General features: G+C 52.6%; 1 protein-coding gene and 1 pseudogene across 1 annotated transcript in view; one reads left to right on the forward strand and one right to left on the reverse strand.

Moving 5' to 3' along the window:
• The window catches only part of LOC112124284, a 408472-nt pseudogene extending 407515 nt beyond the window's left edge, over positions 1–957 (reverse strand).
• A 7242-nt stretch (positions 958–8199) lies between these two features.
• LOC112106079 (zinc finger protein 271-like) overlaps positions 8200–20114 on the forward strand; it is a 34899-nt gene continuing 22984 nt past the window's right edge. The window contains exons 1-2 of the mRNA XM_026661279.2: positions 8200–8295; positions 9600–10949. Coding sequence (XP_026517064.2) covers positions 8265–8295; positions 9600–10949 — 1381 coding nt within the window. The 5' untranslated portion in view covers positions 8200–8264. The remainder of the gene's footprint in view (positions 8296–9599; positions 10950–20114) is intronic.

The raw sequence follows: 20114 nt of genomic DNA on the forward strand, positions 1-20114 counted from the left end.
GCAGGGAGAAATAAAGAACATAAAAACATAAGAACAGCCATACTGGGTCAGACCAAAGTTCCATCTAGCCCAGTGTCCTGTCTTCCGACAGTGGCCAATGCCAGGTGCCCCAGAGGGAATGAACAGAACAGGGAATCATCAAGTGATCCATCCCCTGTCGCCCATTCCCAGCTTCTGGCAAACAGAGGCTAGGGACACCATCCCTGCCCACCCTGGCTAATAGCCATTGATGGACCTATCCTCCATATATTTATCTAGTTCTTTTTTGAACCCTGTCATTGTCTTGGCCTTCACAACATCCTCTGGCAGAGAGTTTCACAGATTGACTGTGCGTTGTTGAAGAAATACTTCCTTTTGTTTGTTTTCAACCTGCTGCCTATTAATTTCATTGGGTGACCCCTAGTTCTTGTGTTATGAGAAGGAGTAAATAACACTTCCTGATTTACTTTCTCCACACCAGTCATGATTTTATAGACCTCTATCACATCCCCCCTTAGCCGTCTCGTTTCCAAGCTGAAAAGTCCCAGTCTTATTAATCGCTGCTCATACAGAAGCTGTTCCATACCCCTGATCATTTTTGTTGCCCTTTTCTGAACCTTTTCCAATTCCAATATGTCTTTTTTGAGCTGGGGCGACCACATTTGCACAGAGTATGAAAGCCAGGCAGGGAGCTCTGCCGGCTGTCAGTCAGGATGGGTGGCAAGTCTTGAGAATTGCCCAACATGAGACGCCTGCTACTCCCACCTTGCCCTGGGTGAGATGAGACAGAACTGGGGGATTCGCTCACAGCTCAGTCTCGGGAGTCTCGGCTTTTATCCTTCGCTCACTAGACGGTTTCCATGTCAGTTTCACTGATAACTCACCTGCACGGGCACCTCTGTGGATCTCCCTTTCCGCAGAGCTGTTGAGATCGGGCACCCACGGCTCTTCCCCTCGTTCCAGCCGGGCGATCAGCTCAGGTTTGGGAAGGGGAAATCCTGCTGGGGCGGGGGTGAAATCAGGCAAGATCAGGGTGTGTCAGGCATTGGGAGAGGATTTGTTACAAAGAACATTCCCTGATCTTAACCTGGGCCCGCGCTGTGCTGCGTGGATGTGGAACGTGAAGGGACCGGAACATGGTAACCAAGCCCCCTTGGGACAGGCAGACCGGGACGTGTTGCGCCCTCAGTTGGGAGTTTTCAGGAGCTGTGCACTCTGTGGGACCTGCTGACTCAGATCTAAATCCCCTGCCTGTTTCTAAAGCTTCCCCACGGAGGGAGCTAGCCCCAGGAATGGAGTGGAACGGGGACTGTGTGTAAGAGACTTAATACAGACGGGTAAATACGAGATTTTGCCCCTTTGCAAGGGGATGAATTAGCATCTCCATTGGGCTACTGAGCCCCCCCATTCTATGGAAGAAGATCCGGAGATGAATTTCTACCTAGCGCCGGATCTGGGGAATACGGGATCCAATCCTCTGAAATCATAGCGTCATAGGACTGGACGGGATCTTGAGAGGTCATCTAGTCCAGTCCCCGGCACTCATGGCAGGACTAAGGATAGACCATCCCTGACAGATGTTTGTCTAACTTGCTCTTAAAAATCTCCAATAATGGAGATTCCACAACCTCCCTAAGCAATTTATTCCAGTGCCTAACCACCCTGGCAGTTAGAAAGTTTTTCCTAATGTCCAACCTAAACCTCCCTTGCTGCAATTTAAGCCCATTGCTTCTTGTCCTATCCTCAGAGGTTAAGGAGAACAATGTTTCTCCCTCCTCTTTGTAACAACCTTTTATGTACTTGAAAACTGGTATCATGTCTCCTCTCAGTCTTCTCTTCTCCAGACTAAACAAACCCAATTTTTTCAGTCTTCCCTCATAGGTCATGTTCTCTAGAAGACCTTTCATCATTTTTCTTGCTCTAAATCTAAGCGACCAGCGAAGAGCATGAGCAAAAGCCAAAAAAGCATCTCAGAGTCCCTACGGGTTTTCATAACCAAGGGGATGGGACTCCCTTACCCAGAGAGATCAAAGCCTCGTAATTCTCCTGCATGACATCCCTGTAGAGGGCTCTCTGAGCGGGGTCCAGCAGAGCCCCCTCCCACTGGGTGAAATACACAGCCACCTCCTCGAAGGTCACCGGCCCCTGAAACAAGAAAGCCCAGTCAGTGTCTGCTGCCCCAGCCACAACCCCACTATTCCTGGGCGAGGATGGCCAATAAAATGGAAGCTCCTGGGTGGGGAGAGAGTAGCAGAATCCCACCCCCACCCTAGACTGAACAAGTCCGAGAAGCAGGTTTGTCCCGCCCTCTCCCCATCCCTCCTGTGTATTTCCTGCCCCCCCCCCAGTACAAACCCACCTGTAACTCCCTGAAAATCCCCTACCTGAGTTTGCTCTGCCGTAGTCATGGTCCTTTCTTGTCACCTGGGAGGACGGGACAATTGCGACGGCCACGGGGTCGTTATTCCACCACCTGCCAGGGTGAGAAGGGCAATTGGGGATAGTTCAGAAAAGGCTTCAGTGCATTTCACACCCCAGTTCCCTCCCGGGTCTTTGCCTGCAAACGGACGTTCTAGGTTCCGGGCAAACGCTGGGTCACTTTATTTCATCGCGGAGCCGGCGCCGACCACCAGGACGAAACCCACGGAGATCGTTTTAAACCCTCCCAGTAGCAGAGTCTCTGAGCCACACGCTAGGAAGGAGCAGAATCAAAGCAGCCCTGACATCGTCCCCACGGGCAGCGTTTCACCCCAGCACCCCGGGGACCCAGCAGGGGCAGGACCTGGCTTCTCCTCTCTCAGCTCCTCACCTGGTTCCCAGGGAAGTCAGTCTGCCCAGGGACGATGCAGGGAATGGCTCTTGGGTGGTTACAGGAGCTAGGAACATCTCTCTCCTTTATTTCCCCTGCTGCAGTATCCTACTGCTCATATTTTCCCTCTCTGCCAGCCCTTTTCCCCTACACCCCTCAGTCAGCATCCTGCCCCACTTCCCCTGCACCCCCTCCTTCTGCATCCCCGCTTCCCCACCCCCTCACTCCCCTTCTAATGCACCCCGCACATCCCTATCCATCCCCCTCCAGACCGTCTGGCTCCCCCATCCCCCTGAAATTCTCCAGCCTCCTTCTGGTTCCCCACCTCTCCCCCATTATTTCACCGTCTCGTGCCAAACACGGAACAGCCTGGCTTTAGCCTCATTGAAAAGAATGGGATGTGACAGCCATCCGTGCAGAACGTAGGGAATCTCAGACAGTCTTGGCTGGGAGCAGCCTGTTGCTTTAGTCCCATTGGCAGTGGTGGGAAAGACTCACTTATTCCCTCCAACAAACAGAAGTTTCAAAGGGGGGAGTGACTTAAAATCTGGGTATTTAGGGAAACAAATACGAACGGCCATAACAGATCAGACCAAAGGTCCATCTAGCCCAGTATCCTGTCTTCCGACAGCAGCCAATGCCAGGTGCTTCAGAGGGAATGAACAGAACAGGCAATCATCGCCCCATCTCAAAAAAGATATATTGGAATTGGAAAAGGTTCAGAAAAGGACAACAAAAATGATTAGGGGTGTGGAACAGCTTCCGTATGAGGAGAGATTAATAAGACTGAGAATTTTTAAGCTGGAAAACAGACGACTAAGGGGGGATATGATTGAGGTCTATAAAATCATGACTGGTGTGGAGAAAGTAAATAAGGAAGTGTTATTTACTCCTTCTCATAACCCAAGAACTAGGAGTCGCCAAATGAAATTAACAGGCAGAAGGTTTAAAATAAACAAAAGCAGTATTTCTTCATACAACACACAGTCAACCTGTGGAACTCCTTGCCAGAGGATGCTGTGAAGGCCAAGACTATAAGAGAGTTCAAAAAAGAACTAGATAAGTTCATGGAGGATAGGTCCATCAATGGCTATTAGCCAGGATGGGCAGGGATGGTGTCCCTAGTTTCTGTTTGCCAGAAGCTGGGAATGAGCGACAGGAGATGAATCACTTGATGATTCTCTATTCTGTTCATTCCCTCTGGGGCACCTGGCATTGGCCACTGTCAGAAGACAGGACACTGGGCTAGATGGACCTTTGGTCTGACTCAGTGGGCCGCTCTTGTGTTCTTAGTATTATTCAGGTTGCAAAGTGTAGCACTTCTAGTAATACAGGGTCAGAATCAAGGGTGTCCAGGCAATGTTAATTCTTCCCCATTATGTGTGTGTCCATTAGGATATAATCTCTACAGACAGGATCCCACACAGCACTGTTCATTAACACAGGACCCTGCCTCCTTCAGTCCTTTCAGACTGGATGTATCTGATGGCGCAAACACCTCCCTGTCAGCACGTTAAAACTGGGGAGATTTACCCCTCTCTGTGGAATTCAAGGGGACACCCCCTGCTTATTTTTTGCTGGGGGTGGGGGGAGGGGAAGAGGGCAGATAATATATTGGATTATGGGTTTTTGAATTAAAAATGTCCACCATCCCACAAGCAGATACCCCCCCTCTTCCATTTTCCCTCCATCTCTGTCTGAGCTTACACCTCTTCCCTTCCTGACAATCCATCCCCGGAGAGACTAAGGGGAAACCCCACTGGGGCCTGATCATGGTGTCTCTGAACCCATATGCCTATTTCTCCTCCTGAATCCCCCCCCCCCCAAACAAGATCTGGATCTGGGGAGAGGGGGTGTGGAGGGAAGGGAGCATTGCGGGGAAGGTCTGTCTTCCCAATATGGGATGTGCTGGCTAGGCTGGGCTCTCTGAAGGGAAAGAGTCTCACGTGGAGCAGCGGGAATGTAATGCTCTCAATATGCAGTGTAGTCTATATCGCACTTAGCCATCCTTATCCTCAAAGGAAACCTGCCCGACACTTTCAAAAGAGGAGCCGGGATGGTGTCCCTAGCCTGTTTGCCAGAAGCTGGGAATGGGCGACAGGGGATGGATCACCTGATTCCCTGTTCTGTTCATTCCTTCTGGGGCACCTGGCATTGGCCACTGTCAGAAGACAGGACACTGAGCTAGATGGACCTTGGGTCTGACCCAGTACGGCCATTTTTATGTAGCCTGGGAGCTTAAATTCATTACTCTGCTAGCCACTACAAATCCTGGACGGAACAGAGACACTGGATTTATGACAATCTATAACCCACTAACCCTTTTTGTCCTATGCCTGCAGAGGTGTTAATGGGCCAGTCTACCTTGAATACAATCTGGGCTAACCATTTATGCTACCCAAGCCCTTCCCCCCTTGCATTGTGACCCTTCCCCAGCCCTGCAGAAGAGCTCTGTGTGGCTGTGGTAGGGTGACCAGATGTCCCGATTTTATTGGGACAGTCCTGATTTTGGGGTCTTTTTCTTATATAGGTGCCTATTTCTCCCCCCCCACCCCAATCCCCGGTCCCGATTTTTCACATTTGCTGTCTGGTCACCCTGTGGGAAGCTGGTCTCTTGCTCCAATAAAAGCGATCACCTCCCTCCGCCACCCCAATATAGTCACCTCTGCTGCAGCCAGGATTCGGGTCCCCCCCCCCCGCAGCAGCAGGGGGCCTGTCTGGGGTCTCGCCAGGGGCGATGCCGGGCGCCAGGAATTCACCCAGCCACAAAGGGTTACCGGAGCCAGTGCAATTCGCTTCCTGCTGCCAGGAGCCAGCGATCGCCCCTGCCCCAGCTCCCTTCTGGGTCCTAGCGAGAAACCCACCGCGCCGCAGCTCTCCCTGGCTTGGAGGGGTTTCCATCCTATCCAGGGTTGGCAGTTTGGTTCAATGGCTCTCCCCCCCTGTGCACATTGTCCCAGCCCCCCAGATCTGAAGAGAACCGTGGGGTCCTAGCCCCAGGGAGCCTGCCCTGAGCCGCAGGGGGGGGACACACGTTTCTCGGTGACAGTGTGTGGTTTGCTCTGCAGGTTTCTGCAGTTCAGGGAAGGAGTATAGAGAAGGAAATGGGCCACATCCCTCCAGGGTCCTGGTGGTGGGGAGGGGGAGGGATGGAGAGGGGCCAGGAGCACAGTTCATTAGCTGCTGGACCCAGAGGACTCTGGTTCTTGCTAAGAGGTGGAGCTGCACTGGCTTTATCTTCCTGGGTCAGGAGCCACTGCCGCCTCCATTGTGACCTGGGAGCCTGGACTGAACAGCTGCAGGGTTTCTATGCAGGGAGAGAGATTCATCCAAGCCCCCTCTGTGCCCAGCCCAGGTGGGGACTTTCTCCGCTGGCTGGAACCAGCCCCCGGCTCTGCCAACACCAGCCCCTGAGCCGGAGCCTGCGGGTGATGGAGAGAGAATTCCTGTAAACTCTGGTAAAGTGACTCTGCACCAACCACCCCAGGAGCCTCAGGTCTCAGCCTCAGGGGTGGGGCATGAGGGAAGGGGAAACAGAGCAGGAACTCCTGTGTAGCAGGCTGGGGTCTCCCTGGTGCAGGGGTGATGGGCAGGCGTTCTCCCCGGCCTGTTGTTCTGGATGTCCCAATGATTATAGTTCTAGGGAGACACAGATCTTTCTTGGTCTTTTCCCCAGGGACTCTCCCAGGAATCTGTTCCACCTACCTGCCCTTTTGTTCCTCAAGGTCCCTCTCTTTAAGGACCCCAAAGAGTGATCAGCCGAATAGACCCACCCCTGGTTATTTTCTTCACTTAGCAGTCCTAAATTCCGACCCACCAATTTTCATCCACTCATTTCCAGTTCCGTTTTCCTCTTGTTTGCCAGTCAGAGCTTAACACAGCCCTTGGATGGTATCTGTAGACTTTCTGTTTGGATTAGTCCCGTTTTTTCTGTCTCTCTTTCCAATCTTTGTCCATCAGTAGGGCCTTACCAAATTCACGATCCATTTTGGTCAATTTCACAATCATCCGATTTTAAAAATGGTAAATTTCATGATTTCAGCTATTTCAATCTGAAATTTCACAATGTTGTAATTGTAGGGGTCCTGACCCAAAAAGGAGTTGTGTGTGTAGGGTGGGGGGGTCGCAAGGTTATTGTAGGAGGGGTTGCGGTACTGCTACCCTTACTTCTGCTCTGCTGCAGGTGGCAGCGCTGCCTTCAGAGCCGGGCAGCTGGAGAGCGGTGGCTGCTGGTTGGGAGCCCAGCTCCGAAGGCAGAGCCACCGCCAGCAGCAGCGCAGAAGTAAGGATGGCCTGGTATGATATTGCCACCCTTACTTCTGCAGTCAGCAGTCACTACTCTCTGGCTGCCCATCTCTGAAGGCAGCAGCACAGAAGTAAGGGTGGCATGGTATGGTATTGCCGTCCAGAAGTAAGGGTGGCAATACTGTGACCCCCCCTTCCAAATAACCTTTCAACCCCCCTGCAACTCCCTTTTGGGTCAGGAGCCCCAATTTGAGAAGTGTTGGCCTCCCCCATGAAATCTGTGTAGTACAAGGCAAAAGCACACAAAAGACCAGATTTCACGGAGGGAGACCAGATTTCATGGTCCGTGACGTGTTTTTCATGGCTGTGAATTTGGTAGGGCCCTACCGATCAGTGTTTATTGTTATAGGTGATTGTAACATTTTATGAACTTTCACCACAGTTCCAACCACTGAGCTCACAAATGGGGTAGGCCTGATAGATCCCAATTATTACACCACGTCCTCCCGGGGCGCGGGGAAAGGAAACAGCTGTGGTGGAGCTGCCTCAGGTAGGGGGCTTTGCTGGGTGGCTTTGTGCTAGATGGGGAAGGGGTAGGAAACACATAGGGTAAACGATATGCCAGCTCTGTTGGGACGTGCGTTCATTCTGCGGCACGATTCTCAGAGCAGGTGGAAATTTCCCCATTTCTAGAAAAGGAACTAACCCATGGACAGGGCTGGGAAAGAAACAACCCACTCGTAGGGTTGGAGCCTGAACGTACTAGGCAGAGGCTTCTCTGGAATATGAAGAGGACACCACCAGTGAAGATGTCCCATCTCCTCACATCTGGCTGCTGGGAATGGGGAGGATGTTGGGGTTCCTGTCCCGGGACCCTGCTCGAGGTCTCCACCTCCCTTATCAGCCTCTGGCTAGTAGGTGTGTGATAAATGGGAAGGACCCAGCCCTCCTCTGTCCCCGGGCAGGGACAAGGAGCTCTTTCTTTCTCCCCACACCTGGAATTTCCTGGCTGCTCTGAGCAGGGTGGATCATGTGGGGGATTCCACCGCTTTGTCCCTCCCCAGGGCTTCCATTTTATTCTCCCCCCTCTCCCAATTCATGGGATTGTGGCTGGGGCAGCAGGTGCTGAGTGGGGGACTCTTGTTGTTTCAGATGCCGGTGACCTTTGAGGAGGTGACTGTGTATTTCACCCAGGGGCAGGGGGCTCTGCTGGACCCTGGTCAGGGACGTCATGCAGAATTGTGAGACTGCGACCTTGCTGGGTAAGGGATTCCCGTCCCCTTGGCTTATTAGAAGCTGTGGGGTCTGGGATGTGCCCATTTCGGCTTCTGCTCAGGTTCTTCTCTGGTTTGACTGAATTTCCGGGGAATGGGCCTGCGCCATTCTGCTCCGGACACCCCAAATGGTAAGACGCTGCGTTACCCCTCAGCCAGGGCAAGGGTGACCTTTGCTGGTGATTGAGGTGCGTATGGCAGCTCCTTGCTGCACCGGTCTGTCCGCTTCACCAGCAAACTCCTTGAGACTCTGCCAGTCTCAACCTTGGCTTTCAGGTAACAACTGGTGCAGCCCAGTTCCCGAGTTCCCCAGAGCCGTGTCCCGGCTGCCTCCAGACCCTCTCACGGCGCACTCAGAGAAATTATTACCATCTCGGCCTCCAAAGAGCCAGAGCACCCCCCAGGCCTTGCTCCGCTTCCTCCTGCCCCTGTTCTGCTCACTCTACTTCTTCCCACCCCCACTCTGCAGCCTCTTCCAAGGCCGCCCTCCCGCCACTCACTGCTCTCCACCCACCCGCCAGTCGCCCAGCAGCTGTGGCTGGTGTGTGCTGAGCACCCACTATTTTTTTTCCCAGTGGATGTTTGAGCCCCGCAGCACCCATGGCGTCGGAGCCACTTTTCATAAGCTCACTCTGTCCCCTAAGGGAGGGTCACCTCAAAGGTCTTTTTGCTCCCCCGATATTTCCCAAAGTCCATTGTCTCCACCTCAAGAGCCAGGAAGTCTCCCTTGGGTGCGGATTCAGTCCCCCGGCCTGATCATTAAATTGTCTTCTCCCCCCTTGTTAGCCTGATGGCCATAGACAACTCATGCCTCCCCACACGTGTCTCCTCTGCCTAAGTCTAGCCCAGGGCTGCAACACGCTCCCCGCCCCCCATTACCTGCGGGGGGGGTGGGGAGGGATGGGCTCTGTCCTTCTCCCGCTGCGCCTCCTCCCGGCACATTCAGCCACTGTCCCTGATAGCCGGAGGTGGGTTTGAGCCTCACGGTCTCGCTTGCCCATTTTCACACTCTTTCCCCGGCTTTCCCTCCATGAGTCAGCAGAGTGGCGTGGCCCGCACTGCCAGTCTGCTGGAGCCTGTCCAATGAGGGGACAACCCAGTTGTAAGGGATCACGGAGCACCAGGGACCCGCTTCGGAGAAGGAAAAATTAAAGATGGGCCAGTAAAATTTTCCCTTTCTCAGTCTCCCCACCAGTTACTGTGTCGTGTTTCCCCTTTTTGCTGTTCCCCGTCTCTGCCTTCTCCCCAGCACAGGGGACGACGCCTGTCTGGATTCTCTCTCTTTATTCCAGCAGCCGATGGGGTGGGGAGTGAAAACAAGGAGGAGAATTCACTGCAGGAAGGTCCTGAGCAAGGGGAAGTGCAAGGGACGTTACTGGGAAGATCCAAAGGGAACTTTGACCAGAGCTGTGAATGTGAGAAAGCCTGTGGAAATCAGTGCCGGTCAGAGAGACAGCTTGGAAACCAGCCAGAGAAAGGAGTAGGTAGGTTTCATGTGGCAGAGGATGGAAGGAACTCAGCGAAACAACAGCCCAGCGGAGAAGCAACACGGGAAAGAGAAAAAAACATGTGCACCGAGTGTGGGAAAAGCTTCAGTCGGCGCTCTCATCTTATTTCCCATAGAAGAATCCACACGGGCGAGAAACCCTATAAATGCCTGGTCTGTGGGAAAAGCTTCAATCAGAGCTCAAACCTTATTTCACACAGAAGAATCCACACAGGAGAGAAGCCCTATAAATGCCTCATCTGTGAGAAAAGCTTCATTCAGAGCTCACAACTCAACAGACATGAGAGAACGCACACGGGAGAGAAACCCTATAAATGCGTTGAGTGCGGGAAAAGCTTCATTCAGAGCTCGGATCTTATTTCCCACCAGAGAAGCCACACGGGAGACAGACCCTACAAATGCCCTGACTGTGGGGAAAGTTTTGATCGGAGAACCCAGCTTATTATCCATCAGAGAATCCATTCAGGAGAGAAACCTTACAAATGCCTCATCTGTTGGAAAAGCTTCAGTCAGAGCTCCAACTTTATTTCGCACCAGCGAATCCATACGGGAGAGAGACCGTATAAATGCTCTGACTGTGGGAAAAGATTCAATCGGAGTTCGCACCTTATGCGACACAAGAGAACCCACGCGGGAGATAAATCCTATCAATGCCCAGAGTGTGGGAAAAGTTTCAACCAGAACTCAGATCTTATTACGCATCAGAGAATCCACACGGGAGAGAGACCCTATAAATGCCTGGACTGTGGGAAAAGTTTCGACTGGCGCTCACACCTGGTTATACACCAGAGAAGTCACACGGGACACAATCCTTATAAATGTGTGGACTGTGGGAAAAGTTTCAGTCGGAGCTCAAACCTTATTACGCATCAGAGAATCCACACAGGCGAACGACCTTTTAAATGCCTTGATTGTGGGAAAAGATTCTGTCAGAGCTCAGATCTTTTTTCACATCAGAGAACCCACACAGGAGAGAGACCCTATAAGTGCTCCGACTGTGGGAAAAGGTTTAGCGACAGCTCGACCCTCATTAAACATAGGAGAATCCACACAGGAGAAAAACCTTATACGTGCCAGGTCTGTGGGAAAAGCTTCAGTCAGAGCTCCACCCATACTCGACATCAGAGACTCCACAGGGGAGAAAAACCTTGAATGTGGGGGAAGGATCTTTCGGGGCACAGATTGTCGGAGGCATCAGCAAATCCACACAGGGAAGAGACCTCTTAGATCTCATTAGCATGTAAAATACTACAATACTGGACATCAGAGACTCCTGCACGCAGGAGAGAAATTCTATCAGGGCACAGAAAAGAGACCAGACATCTCCTATTTCCCTTACACATCAGGGGCGTTTGGCCCCCAAGTATCCAGCTGCCCGTGTCTGGGGTGAGGACCCAGCAGCAGCCAATCATGAGCATATCAGTTACACTGCTCTGTTCAAGAGCAAACTGAGTTTTACACTCATCTACTTCCCCCCTCTGGGACAGATTGTCTCATCTCCTGCTATTCTCCTGTTGCTGCGGGTTGGGCTGAAGGGCAGAACTCTGTTGTTGTTGTTGTTGTTTTGTTGCGGGGGTTTTAGTACCTTTCCTAAAACACGAATGGATAGAGTGAGAGGGAATGATCCATAACCTGTTGGTCAGGGCATAGGCGCCGACTTCCTCTCTACCTGGTGGGGGGGTGCTCAACCCCCGCCCAGGCCCCGCCCCCGGCCCTGCCCCCACTCCACCCCTTCCCTCAGGCCCCCACTCCCACTTCATCCCTTCCCCAGGCCCAACCTCCACCCCATCTTTTCCCACCCCTGTCCTGCCCCCTCCCCCAAGAGTGCCCCATCCCTGCTCCTCCCCCTCCCTCCAAGTGCCTCCTGCACGCCCCGGAACAGCTGATCCACGGCGGGCAGGAGGCGCAGTGAGGGAGGGGGAGGAGTTGGTCAGCGGGGCTGTCAGCAGGCGAGAGGCGGGAGCTTGGCTGCCGGTGGGTGCTTAGCACCCACTCATTTTGCTGGAGCACCCACGGAGTTGGCGCCTATGGGTCAGGGACCTGCGAGACCCGGTCCCCCTGCTCCAGGGCCTCTTTCATTACTCATGTGCAGCAGAACAGCTTCAACAGGAGAGACTAAAGAAGCCCCCTATCAGGATATCCCATAGGTTGGTGATCACACTCCTGTGGGAGAACCCTGTTCAAATCCTCTCTCTCTCCCTCAGGCAGAGCAGGGAATCCAACTGGGGTCTCCCACATCCCAGGTAAGTGCTCTTACCACTGAGCTAATAGGTGGGTCGCACCACCTCCTCCTCCGCAGGCCATTATGTGTGGAGAGAGACAGGTGTCTAACACAATCTCACAAGCCTAAGCCAGGTGTCTGCAGGAGAGGGGTTACATCCAGAGTGTGGCTCGCAAGCAGAGATAGGGCCTTGTCTCTATCAGAGGGGAGGGACTGAGGACACACCCTTCTCATCAGCACCTCCCATTGGCTAGCTTAGGCGGCTCCCCTTGGAGCATGGATCTCCTTCCTGGGCACCTCTCTCTCCCCATTCATCATGCTTAAGTCAGGTTCTATGAATGCCATGGTTGTTCCAGGAAAGTCAGGGTGTTGTGATGCTGAGCAGGGTAGAGCGGGGCCTAGAATGTGGTCCGGACGGGATCGGTTCATGGCCCTACGATGACACAACTATTAGGGGAGTGGGAAATAATGAAAGGGACGGGTCACTAACCCAGAGCGAGCTGGATCACTTGGTCAACTGGATGCAAGTAAACCACATTGTTAGAGGGCTTATTCCTTCACTCTCACACTTCCCTGGTCCTTCTCGCATGAACAGAGAGCCACAATACCCGGAGTCCGAAGGCGCAAACAATTCGATGTTTATTGGGGTGAACTTCCAGCAAGCTTCAATCCAAGTTCCTTTTTCCTTATTTTTGAATCCCAATTTACTTCCTGTTTGCCCCTAATTTATATAGTAATATTTTTAGCTATACCTTAACCAATCATTCTACTAAAATTTACCTAACCAATCCTAACATATTGTAACATGATTAGCTTCTGCGGGGAAAATCCCTTGTCTATCGGGAAATCCCCTCTGGGTTTCATTTCCCAGTCACCTGCCTTCTGCGGAAGGAGAGTCAATCAGTTTCTGAAGCCTGGTGGAGTAGCCATGGGGAGGAATGGTAAGAGGACAGGGGAGCTATTTGTAGGAGGCATCACAGACGTTGCCACTTCTCTTTGCAGGACCCTACCACCTGTCACTGGAGGGGAAGGTCCCCAACTTTCTTCCCTTATGGTTCTGCTCTGTCAGTTCTTCTGAGCTCCCAGAGAGCAAAGGTCCCTGCGAGAACGACCCCAATGCTGCACAGGAAACGTACATTTTTGTAAAACCAGGTCTTTCTCGAAGCTGTCACCAGCGAACTGGGCTTTCTAAAACAGTGGTTTTCAAACTGCGGGTCGTGACCCAGTACTGTGTCGCAGCATGTCAGGCACTGGGTCACGGCAGCTCTGGTCAGCACCACTGACTGGGCCATTAAAAGTCCCGTTGGCAGCGCTGCCCAGCTAAGGCAGGCTAGTCCATACCTTTCTGACACCGCGCTGCACCCCAGAAGTGGCCAGCAGCAGGTACGGCTCCTAGGCCGGGGGGGCACAGGGCTTCGTGCGCTACCCCCAACCCGATCACCGGCTCCGCACTCCCATTGGCCAGTTCCCGGCCAATGGGAGCTGGGGGGACGGTGCCTGCGGGCGAGAGCTGCGCAGAGCCACTTGCGCGCTTCCGCCTAGGAGCCGGACCTGCTGCTGGCCGCTTGCGGGGCGCAGCACGGTCCGCTGTGCCAGGACAGGCAGGAAGCCTGCCTTAGCACCCCTGCTGCGCCGCTTACCGGGAACCGCCTGAGGTAAGCCCACGCCCCAACCCTCTGCCCCAGCCCTGAGCCCCTCCCACACCCCAAACCTCTCATCCCCAGCTCCACTGGGTGGCGGGCATCAACAATTTTCTTCAACTGGGTCACCAGAAAAAAAGTTTGGAAACCACTGTTCTAAAACACTGGGTCCGGATGACCCTTGGTGCCAGAAAGGCTCAGCGTCAAGGGGTGAGTTGGGGAGAGCTCAGGAGCGGTGCCGGAGCCCAGCCCAGAAGGGCAAAGGTCGACAAAAGGATCACGCGGCGCCCCCCGCTACTCTGATCCCCATAGGCCACTGCTTCAGTTTGTGTAACCCGCCTCCGCTCCATATAGCACTTACTCCCCTCGCACAGTGACTGTGCCACCAAGAGAGACTGAGGATCCTGCGGTAGCCTTGGGCGTTGGCCGTATAGTTTACCAGTGGGGGCTAGTTCAATTGGCCAGAAAAGCCCAGATTCGATCGGGATAGCCCAGGCTAAGGGCACGGCCTTCTATTATAAAATTAAGACAAACAGGCTGAAAGGGACTCAAATCTCAGAGGTGGGCTCCTGCCCCTACAAATTTACTCACCCATCTGCCTCTACCATCATGAACATTTTACTTTGAAATCCGCAGGGTCACTGGCAGCAGTCAAGCGAAGCAGGTCAGCGTCAGTGTATACAGGATCGGCGCCTTCAGTTTCTATGTTTGTGGGTCTCTCTGGGTGTTGATATTAGACCTGGTCCTCATTCTTCTTAGCCTGGGCGCAACCTGCCTCAGGCGGCACGTGACCAGGATTCATCCCCGAATTTGGTCCGCTGGTTGGATCATTAGCTTCCCCGGCTCGGGTACGGCGACGTGAACGCTGATCCACGCCCCCCAACTCCCCATTCATTCTAGACTCTGACTAGTCATTGAAATGGGATTAGGATGAGTCTTGTGGTTGATTTTATTCCTGGAGCATGAAAAGACGCCACCCAAGCAAGGCCCATTGCGGGAAGCACTGTGGATACACACCACTAGAGACAGCTCGCACCTCTCTACGTAGACAAACCAGACACCGGGTGGGAAACAGGGAAATAGCTGGGAGGGAGCAGTTGTGATTTCAGAGATCAGGCTGAGCTGAGTTTTGCTTTTAAAGAATCACGCTGGGGCTCAGGCATGAGAAAGGCGTCCACCGGCCCATACGCAGAAACCTGGGTGCCCCAAGCACTTTTACCCAGGGGTGCTGGGACAATTTGTACAGTTGGGGTGCTGTACAAACAGTAAATCCCGTATACAATGGAATTAATCCACTTCAAGCCGGGAGCGGGGGGGGGGCGGCAGCACCCCTACGCTTTTACAGTGAAAATGTAGACACCCAGTGATTTTAGGTGCCTATAGGGTTTTTGGATCACACTAGTGTCTAAATCTGGGATTTAGGCACCTAGGCCCAGATGTTTAAGTGCATCTAGGCACCTAACTCCCATGGGAGTTAGGTGCCTAAATACCTTTGTGGATTTGGCTCTGAACAGGAGTTAAATCTCAGCAGAGCCCAGGGGGGCTAGTTCCAGCCACCAGAGAAAATCCCATCGGGGCTGGGCACAGAGGGAGATTTCAGGAGGGTTTTCTCCACAGCTTGGAGCAGTAGCAGCTGCTGAGTCCAGGCTCCGGGTTCCCCACTCTGGGCAAGAACCGAGCCCTCTGCAGACAACAGCGGATGAAATCCCCCCCCCCCCCCCCCCCCCGGCCCCAGCCACAAAGTCCATGTCCCTGGAAAATGCATCCCCTGCAGCTCATGGCTCCAAGCAGCCCAACTCCCAGCACCCCCCTGTCCCCTTTGATTTTGAGGAGCCTCTGGGACAATCACAAGTCCCTATAGAAATCCCCCTTTTCACTGGGGATCTCGCAGTCTCCCCCTTCCATGCCCCATGGACACGGAGGCTTTGGGGCTTGAATCTCCCTGAATACTGGGAGAGGCTGCCCATGTCTAGGGGATCTGAAGCCCCCGCAGATGTAGGGGCCTGGAGCCAGGTGGCTGCAAGGCGGTGGGTTTATCGCTAGGACCCAGGAGGAGCTGGGGATGGAGCCATGGCTGGGGTCATGCAGCCCTGGCAGCAGGAAGTGAATTGCACTGGCTGTGTGAATGAATTTCAGGTTCCCGGCACTGTCCCTATTGCAAGATCCCCGAGCTTTGGGGGGCTGCTGCTGGGGATCCCAGAGGCCCGGCTGCACCTGAGAGAGGTGGAGTAACATTCCCGCTGCTCCCCCAGGAGACTTTCCCAGTGCAGAGACCCCAGCCTGGCCAGGAGGGAAGACAGACCTTCCACCTCCAAACAAAGAGCTGGCGACCCCAAACCTGGGTGGGAAGACCACACCCCCAGTGAGCAGCCCCTGGTCTCAGTGAGGGCACCGCTTGGAGGAAAGGTAAGGGGGTGAGAGGTTACACTGATTCTGCTGGCAGGCTCCAGTCACACTATCTCAGCCCCTTGTTCCGTTCCCTGAGGAGTTTAGTTGAAGTGATCAGCCCAGCCTGCTGGGATGTTGTTGTCGCTCTGATTTTTTGTACTTTTCTGCTGGTGGTGTTATTTTGCACAACTGATTTTGCCCATCTGTACTTGCAACTGGGGAATCCGTGTGCAATGCATGTGTCTGTCACTGTCACACACACACACACACACTGATCAGAGGCTCAGCTGATGTAAATGAAGTCAGTGGAGCTATGGCCGGATTCCCATCAGCTGGCAATCTGGCCACGTCGACTCCAGTGTGGAGCGATGGCATACGTCTGCCAGCGGAGGATCTGGCTTGACAAATTTGTATTTACAGGCAGTGATGATTCGAGTACCAATCTGTACTCCTTCCGAGTCAGCAAACGCCAGACAAAGTGGCCTACAAACAAACCGCAAAGGGGAAAGTCCCACTAGCTCAAATAAAAAAAGGCAAGTAAGGGTTATCTCAATATTACTTGAGAAAGGTGGTAAAGTCCAGCACTCACAGTCAGGCCGCGTTAATTCCGCCCCCTTATGTGTGGGCATCAGGATCCAATCTCTAATGACAGACTCACATGCTGCACCCTTCATGAACACAGGACCGCATGTCATTTGGTCCTCATTCTGTGCTTTTAGCCCTCTCGTCTATAACATGTCCCCGTCATCTATAACGTGTCCCCATCAGCACTTTGATACTAAGGAAATCTCCCCATCTCTGTGGAATTCCAGGGGACCCACGGTTTGTCTCAGGGACACTAAAGGGGTGAGAGTTTTCTAAATGATTAACTATTCCCCACCAAACACACTCTTCCCTGCCCTCCCTGTTACTCTCTCCTCCCGTTTCCCTCTAACTATCTACTTGTGATGTAAAACCACCTCAGCTTTTGCCATTTCCTGGCTAACTAGCCAGGTGATACCAGTCTTTTGAGAGTTTCCTGTCTCATTTATTGAACACTGATATAAAATCTTCTCAAAAGTCACCAATTTTTCTTCTCTAATGATTGGGTAAAAACATAAGAGCTGCCAAACTGGGGCAGAGCAATGGTCCATCTAGCCCGATATCCTGTCTCTGGCAGTGGCCAGTACCAGAGCTTCTGAGGGCATGAGAACCCACCCCGTCTTCTCCTCCCGGCTTCTGGCAGCCACAGGTTTAGTGTTACCTCAAGCATGGGGTTGCATCCTTAACCATCTTGGCTACTAGCCATTGGTGGACCTATCCTCCATGAACTTTTCCAGTTCTTTTTTGAACCCTTTCTTGGCCTTCACTACATCTTCTGGCAAGGAGTTCCCCAGGTTAATTGTGCATTGTGTAACAAGTACTTCCTCTTGTTTGCATTAAACCTGCTGCCTATCAGTTTCATTGGGTGACCCCTGGTTTTTGCACCATAGGAAAGAGTTAATAACACTCCTCTATTCACTTTCTCCACACCATTCATGGCTTTATAGACCTCTGTCATATCCCCCTTAGTCGTCTCTTTTCTAAGGTGAGCAGCCCTAATCTTTTTAGTCTTTCATCATATGAAAGCCATTCCACACCCTTGATCATCTTCGTTGCCCTTATCATAGAACCATACTTGAAAACTGGTATCATGTCCCCTCTCAGTCTTCTCTTCTCCAGACTAAACAAACCCATTTTTTTTCAATCTTCCCTCATACGTCATGTTTTCTAGACCTTTAATCATTTTTGTTGCTCTTCTCTGGATTTTCTCCAATTTGTCCACATCTTTCCTGAAATGTGGCACCCAGAACTGGACACAATACTCCAGTTGAGGCCTTGTCAGTGCAGAGTAGAGCGGAAGAATTACTTCTCGTGTCTTACTTACAACACTCCTGCTAATACATCCCAGAATGGTGTTCACTTTTTTTTGCAATAGTATTACACAGTTGCTTAATTATTTGCTCCATTATCTTTTTGGGTACACAAGCTAAGCTGACTGGTCTGTATTTCCCCGGATTGTCCTTATTTCACTATTTATAGATGGGCACTATATCTGCCCTTTTCCAGTCTTCTGGAATCTTTCCCGTACTCCATGACTTTTCAAAGATAATCACAAATGGCTCAGATATCATCTGAGTCAGCTCCTTGAGTATTCTAGGATGCATTTCATCAGGCCCTGGTGACTTGAAGACATCTAACTTGTCTAAGTAATGTTTAACTTGTTCTTTCCCTATTTTAGCCTCTGATTCTACCCCATTTTCACTGACATTCACTATGTTAGACGTCCAAGCGCCACCAACCTTCTTGGTGAAAACGGAAACAAAGGTTCTGTGAACCTTTTCCAGTTCCACCAATGAAGGAGGGCCAATCCTTTGATTTTCCTCTTTTCTAGAGTTTGGCTCAGAGACTCTGCTACTGAGAGGGTTTAAAACTGTCTCTGGGGGACAGGGGGGTTAATGCTGGTGGGAGGGGCTGGAATAAAATGAGCTGGTGTTTTCCCAGCGTCACAGATTCTAGAAAGTCTGTCTGTTGGGAAAGAGCCTGGGGTGAATCAGAGCGCGAAATGGACGAAAGCCCCCCGGTGAAACCTCCCCAAACACCCTTCTTGCCCCGACAGGGCTGCAGAAGATCAACCCAGGGAAGGGAAATGATGGCAGCAGATTCGGTGCAGGTCGGGGATTTTCAGCAAGGTTTTGCTAGAGAAGAAGGGGCGGAAAATACACACGTCCAGGTGGGAACCAGATGTGATTCACTTCCTGGAACTGTTCAGTCTGGGCCTTGATTTTTAGAACAGGGGCCATTGGGAGAGGGTGGAAATCCCCTCATTTCTAGAACAGGGAACAACCTCACCTGCACGAGGCCGGAGAAATTTACCAGACTCCCAGTGCTGCAGCCGGAACCTACTAGCCAGAGGCAGCCAAAAGTGAGGTCCAGGGAGAGATGCCCTGTCCCTCATATCTAGCTCCTAGGAAAGGGGAGGGGTTGCTGGAGTTTCTCTTCCTGGACCCTTTTCGGGGGGTCTGTCTCCCATATCAGCCGCTGGCTAGTAGGTATGTAATGGACATAAAGCTCCTGCCCTCTTTCATTGGTCCTTCCCCTCTCTCTTTCTCCCCACTCTGAAGCCTCCTGGCTGCTCTGAGCAGGGTGGGGGTGGGATCCTGCTACTCTGCCCCCCCCCCCCGGCTTCCATTTTTTCGGCCCTCCTCCCCCGTGACTAGTGGGATTGTGGCTGGGGCAGCAGGTGCTGAGTGGGGGACTCTTGTTGTTCCAGGGGCTGGTGACCTTCGAAGAGGTGGCTGTGTATTTCACCCAGGGGCAGGGGGCACTGCTGGACCCTGGTCAGAGAGCCCTCTACAGGGACGTCATGCAGGAGAACTACGAGACGGTGACCTCGCTGGGTAAGGGATTCCCGTCCCCTCTGCTATTAGAAGCCGTGAGGTCTGTGATGTTCCCATTTCTGGTCTTTCTCAATCAATTAGATGAGCCCCATTGTCACCAGACCTCCTGGGAGAGAGACGTCCCTCTCCACCCCACTCCCATGGGACAGGGGAGTCAGCAAGGTAAAGGAGATGATGATTCGTTCCCATCCCCACAGCTTTCAAAGGGGCAGAAGCAGCGCGTTGACCTGCCCGTATTAATTCTCACTCACACACAGAATCCCTGTCCCCCTCCCTTCCTGGGACTAGCTCCATCCCTGGGCAGGGTGCCGGGCTCAGCAGGTTGAGAAATAGGCAGGGCCTGACCAGCACAGCTGTGTGTGCACCAGCAAATCCCCCAGAGTCCACAGATCCTGGAAACTCGTACTGAGAGAGGAGCACATCCCCTGCCTTTGACTTGGGGGCTCAGTGACCAAGTTCCCATCCACTCAGATTCCCCATCCCCTCAGCCCAGCGCAGGGTCAGGATAAGATCAGGGATTGTTCTTTGTGACAAATCCTCTCCCAATGCCTGAAACACCCTGATCTCGCCTGATTTCCCCCCCTGAGCAGGATTCCCCCTTCCCAAACCTGAGCTGATCGCCCGGCTGGAGC

This window comes from Terrapene carolina, unplaced genomic scaffold, assembly GCF_002925995.2.
Source record: "Terrapene carolina triunguis isolate 2854851 unplaced genomic scaffold, T_m_triunguis-2.0 Scaffold990, whole genome shotgun sequence".
NCBI classification, from domain to species: Eukaryota; Metazoa; Chordata; order Testudines; family Emydidae; genus Terrapene; species Terrapene triunguis.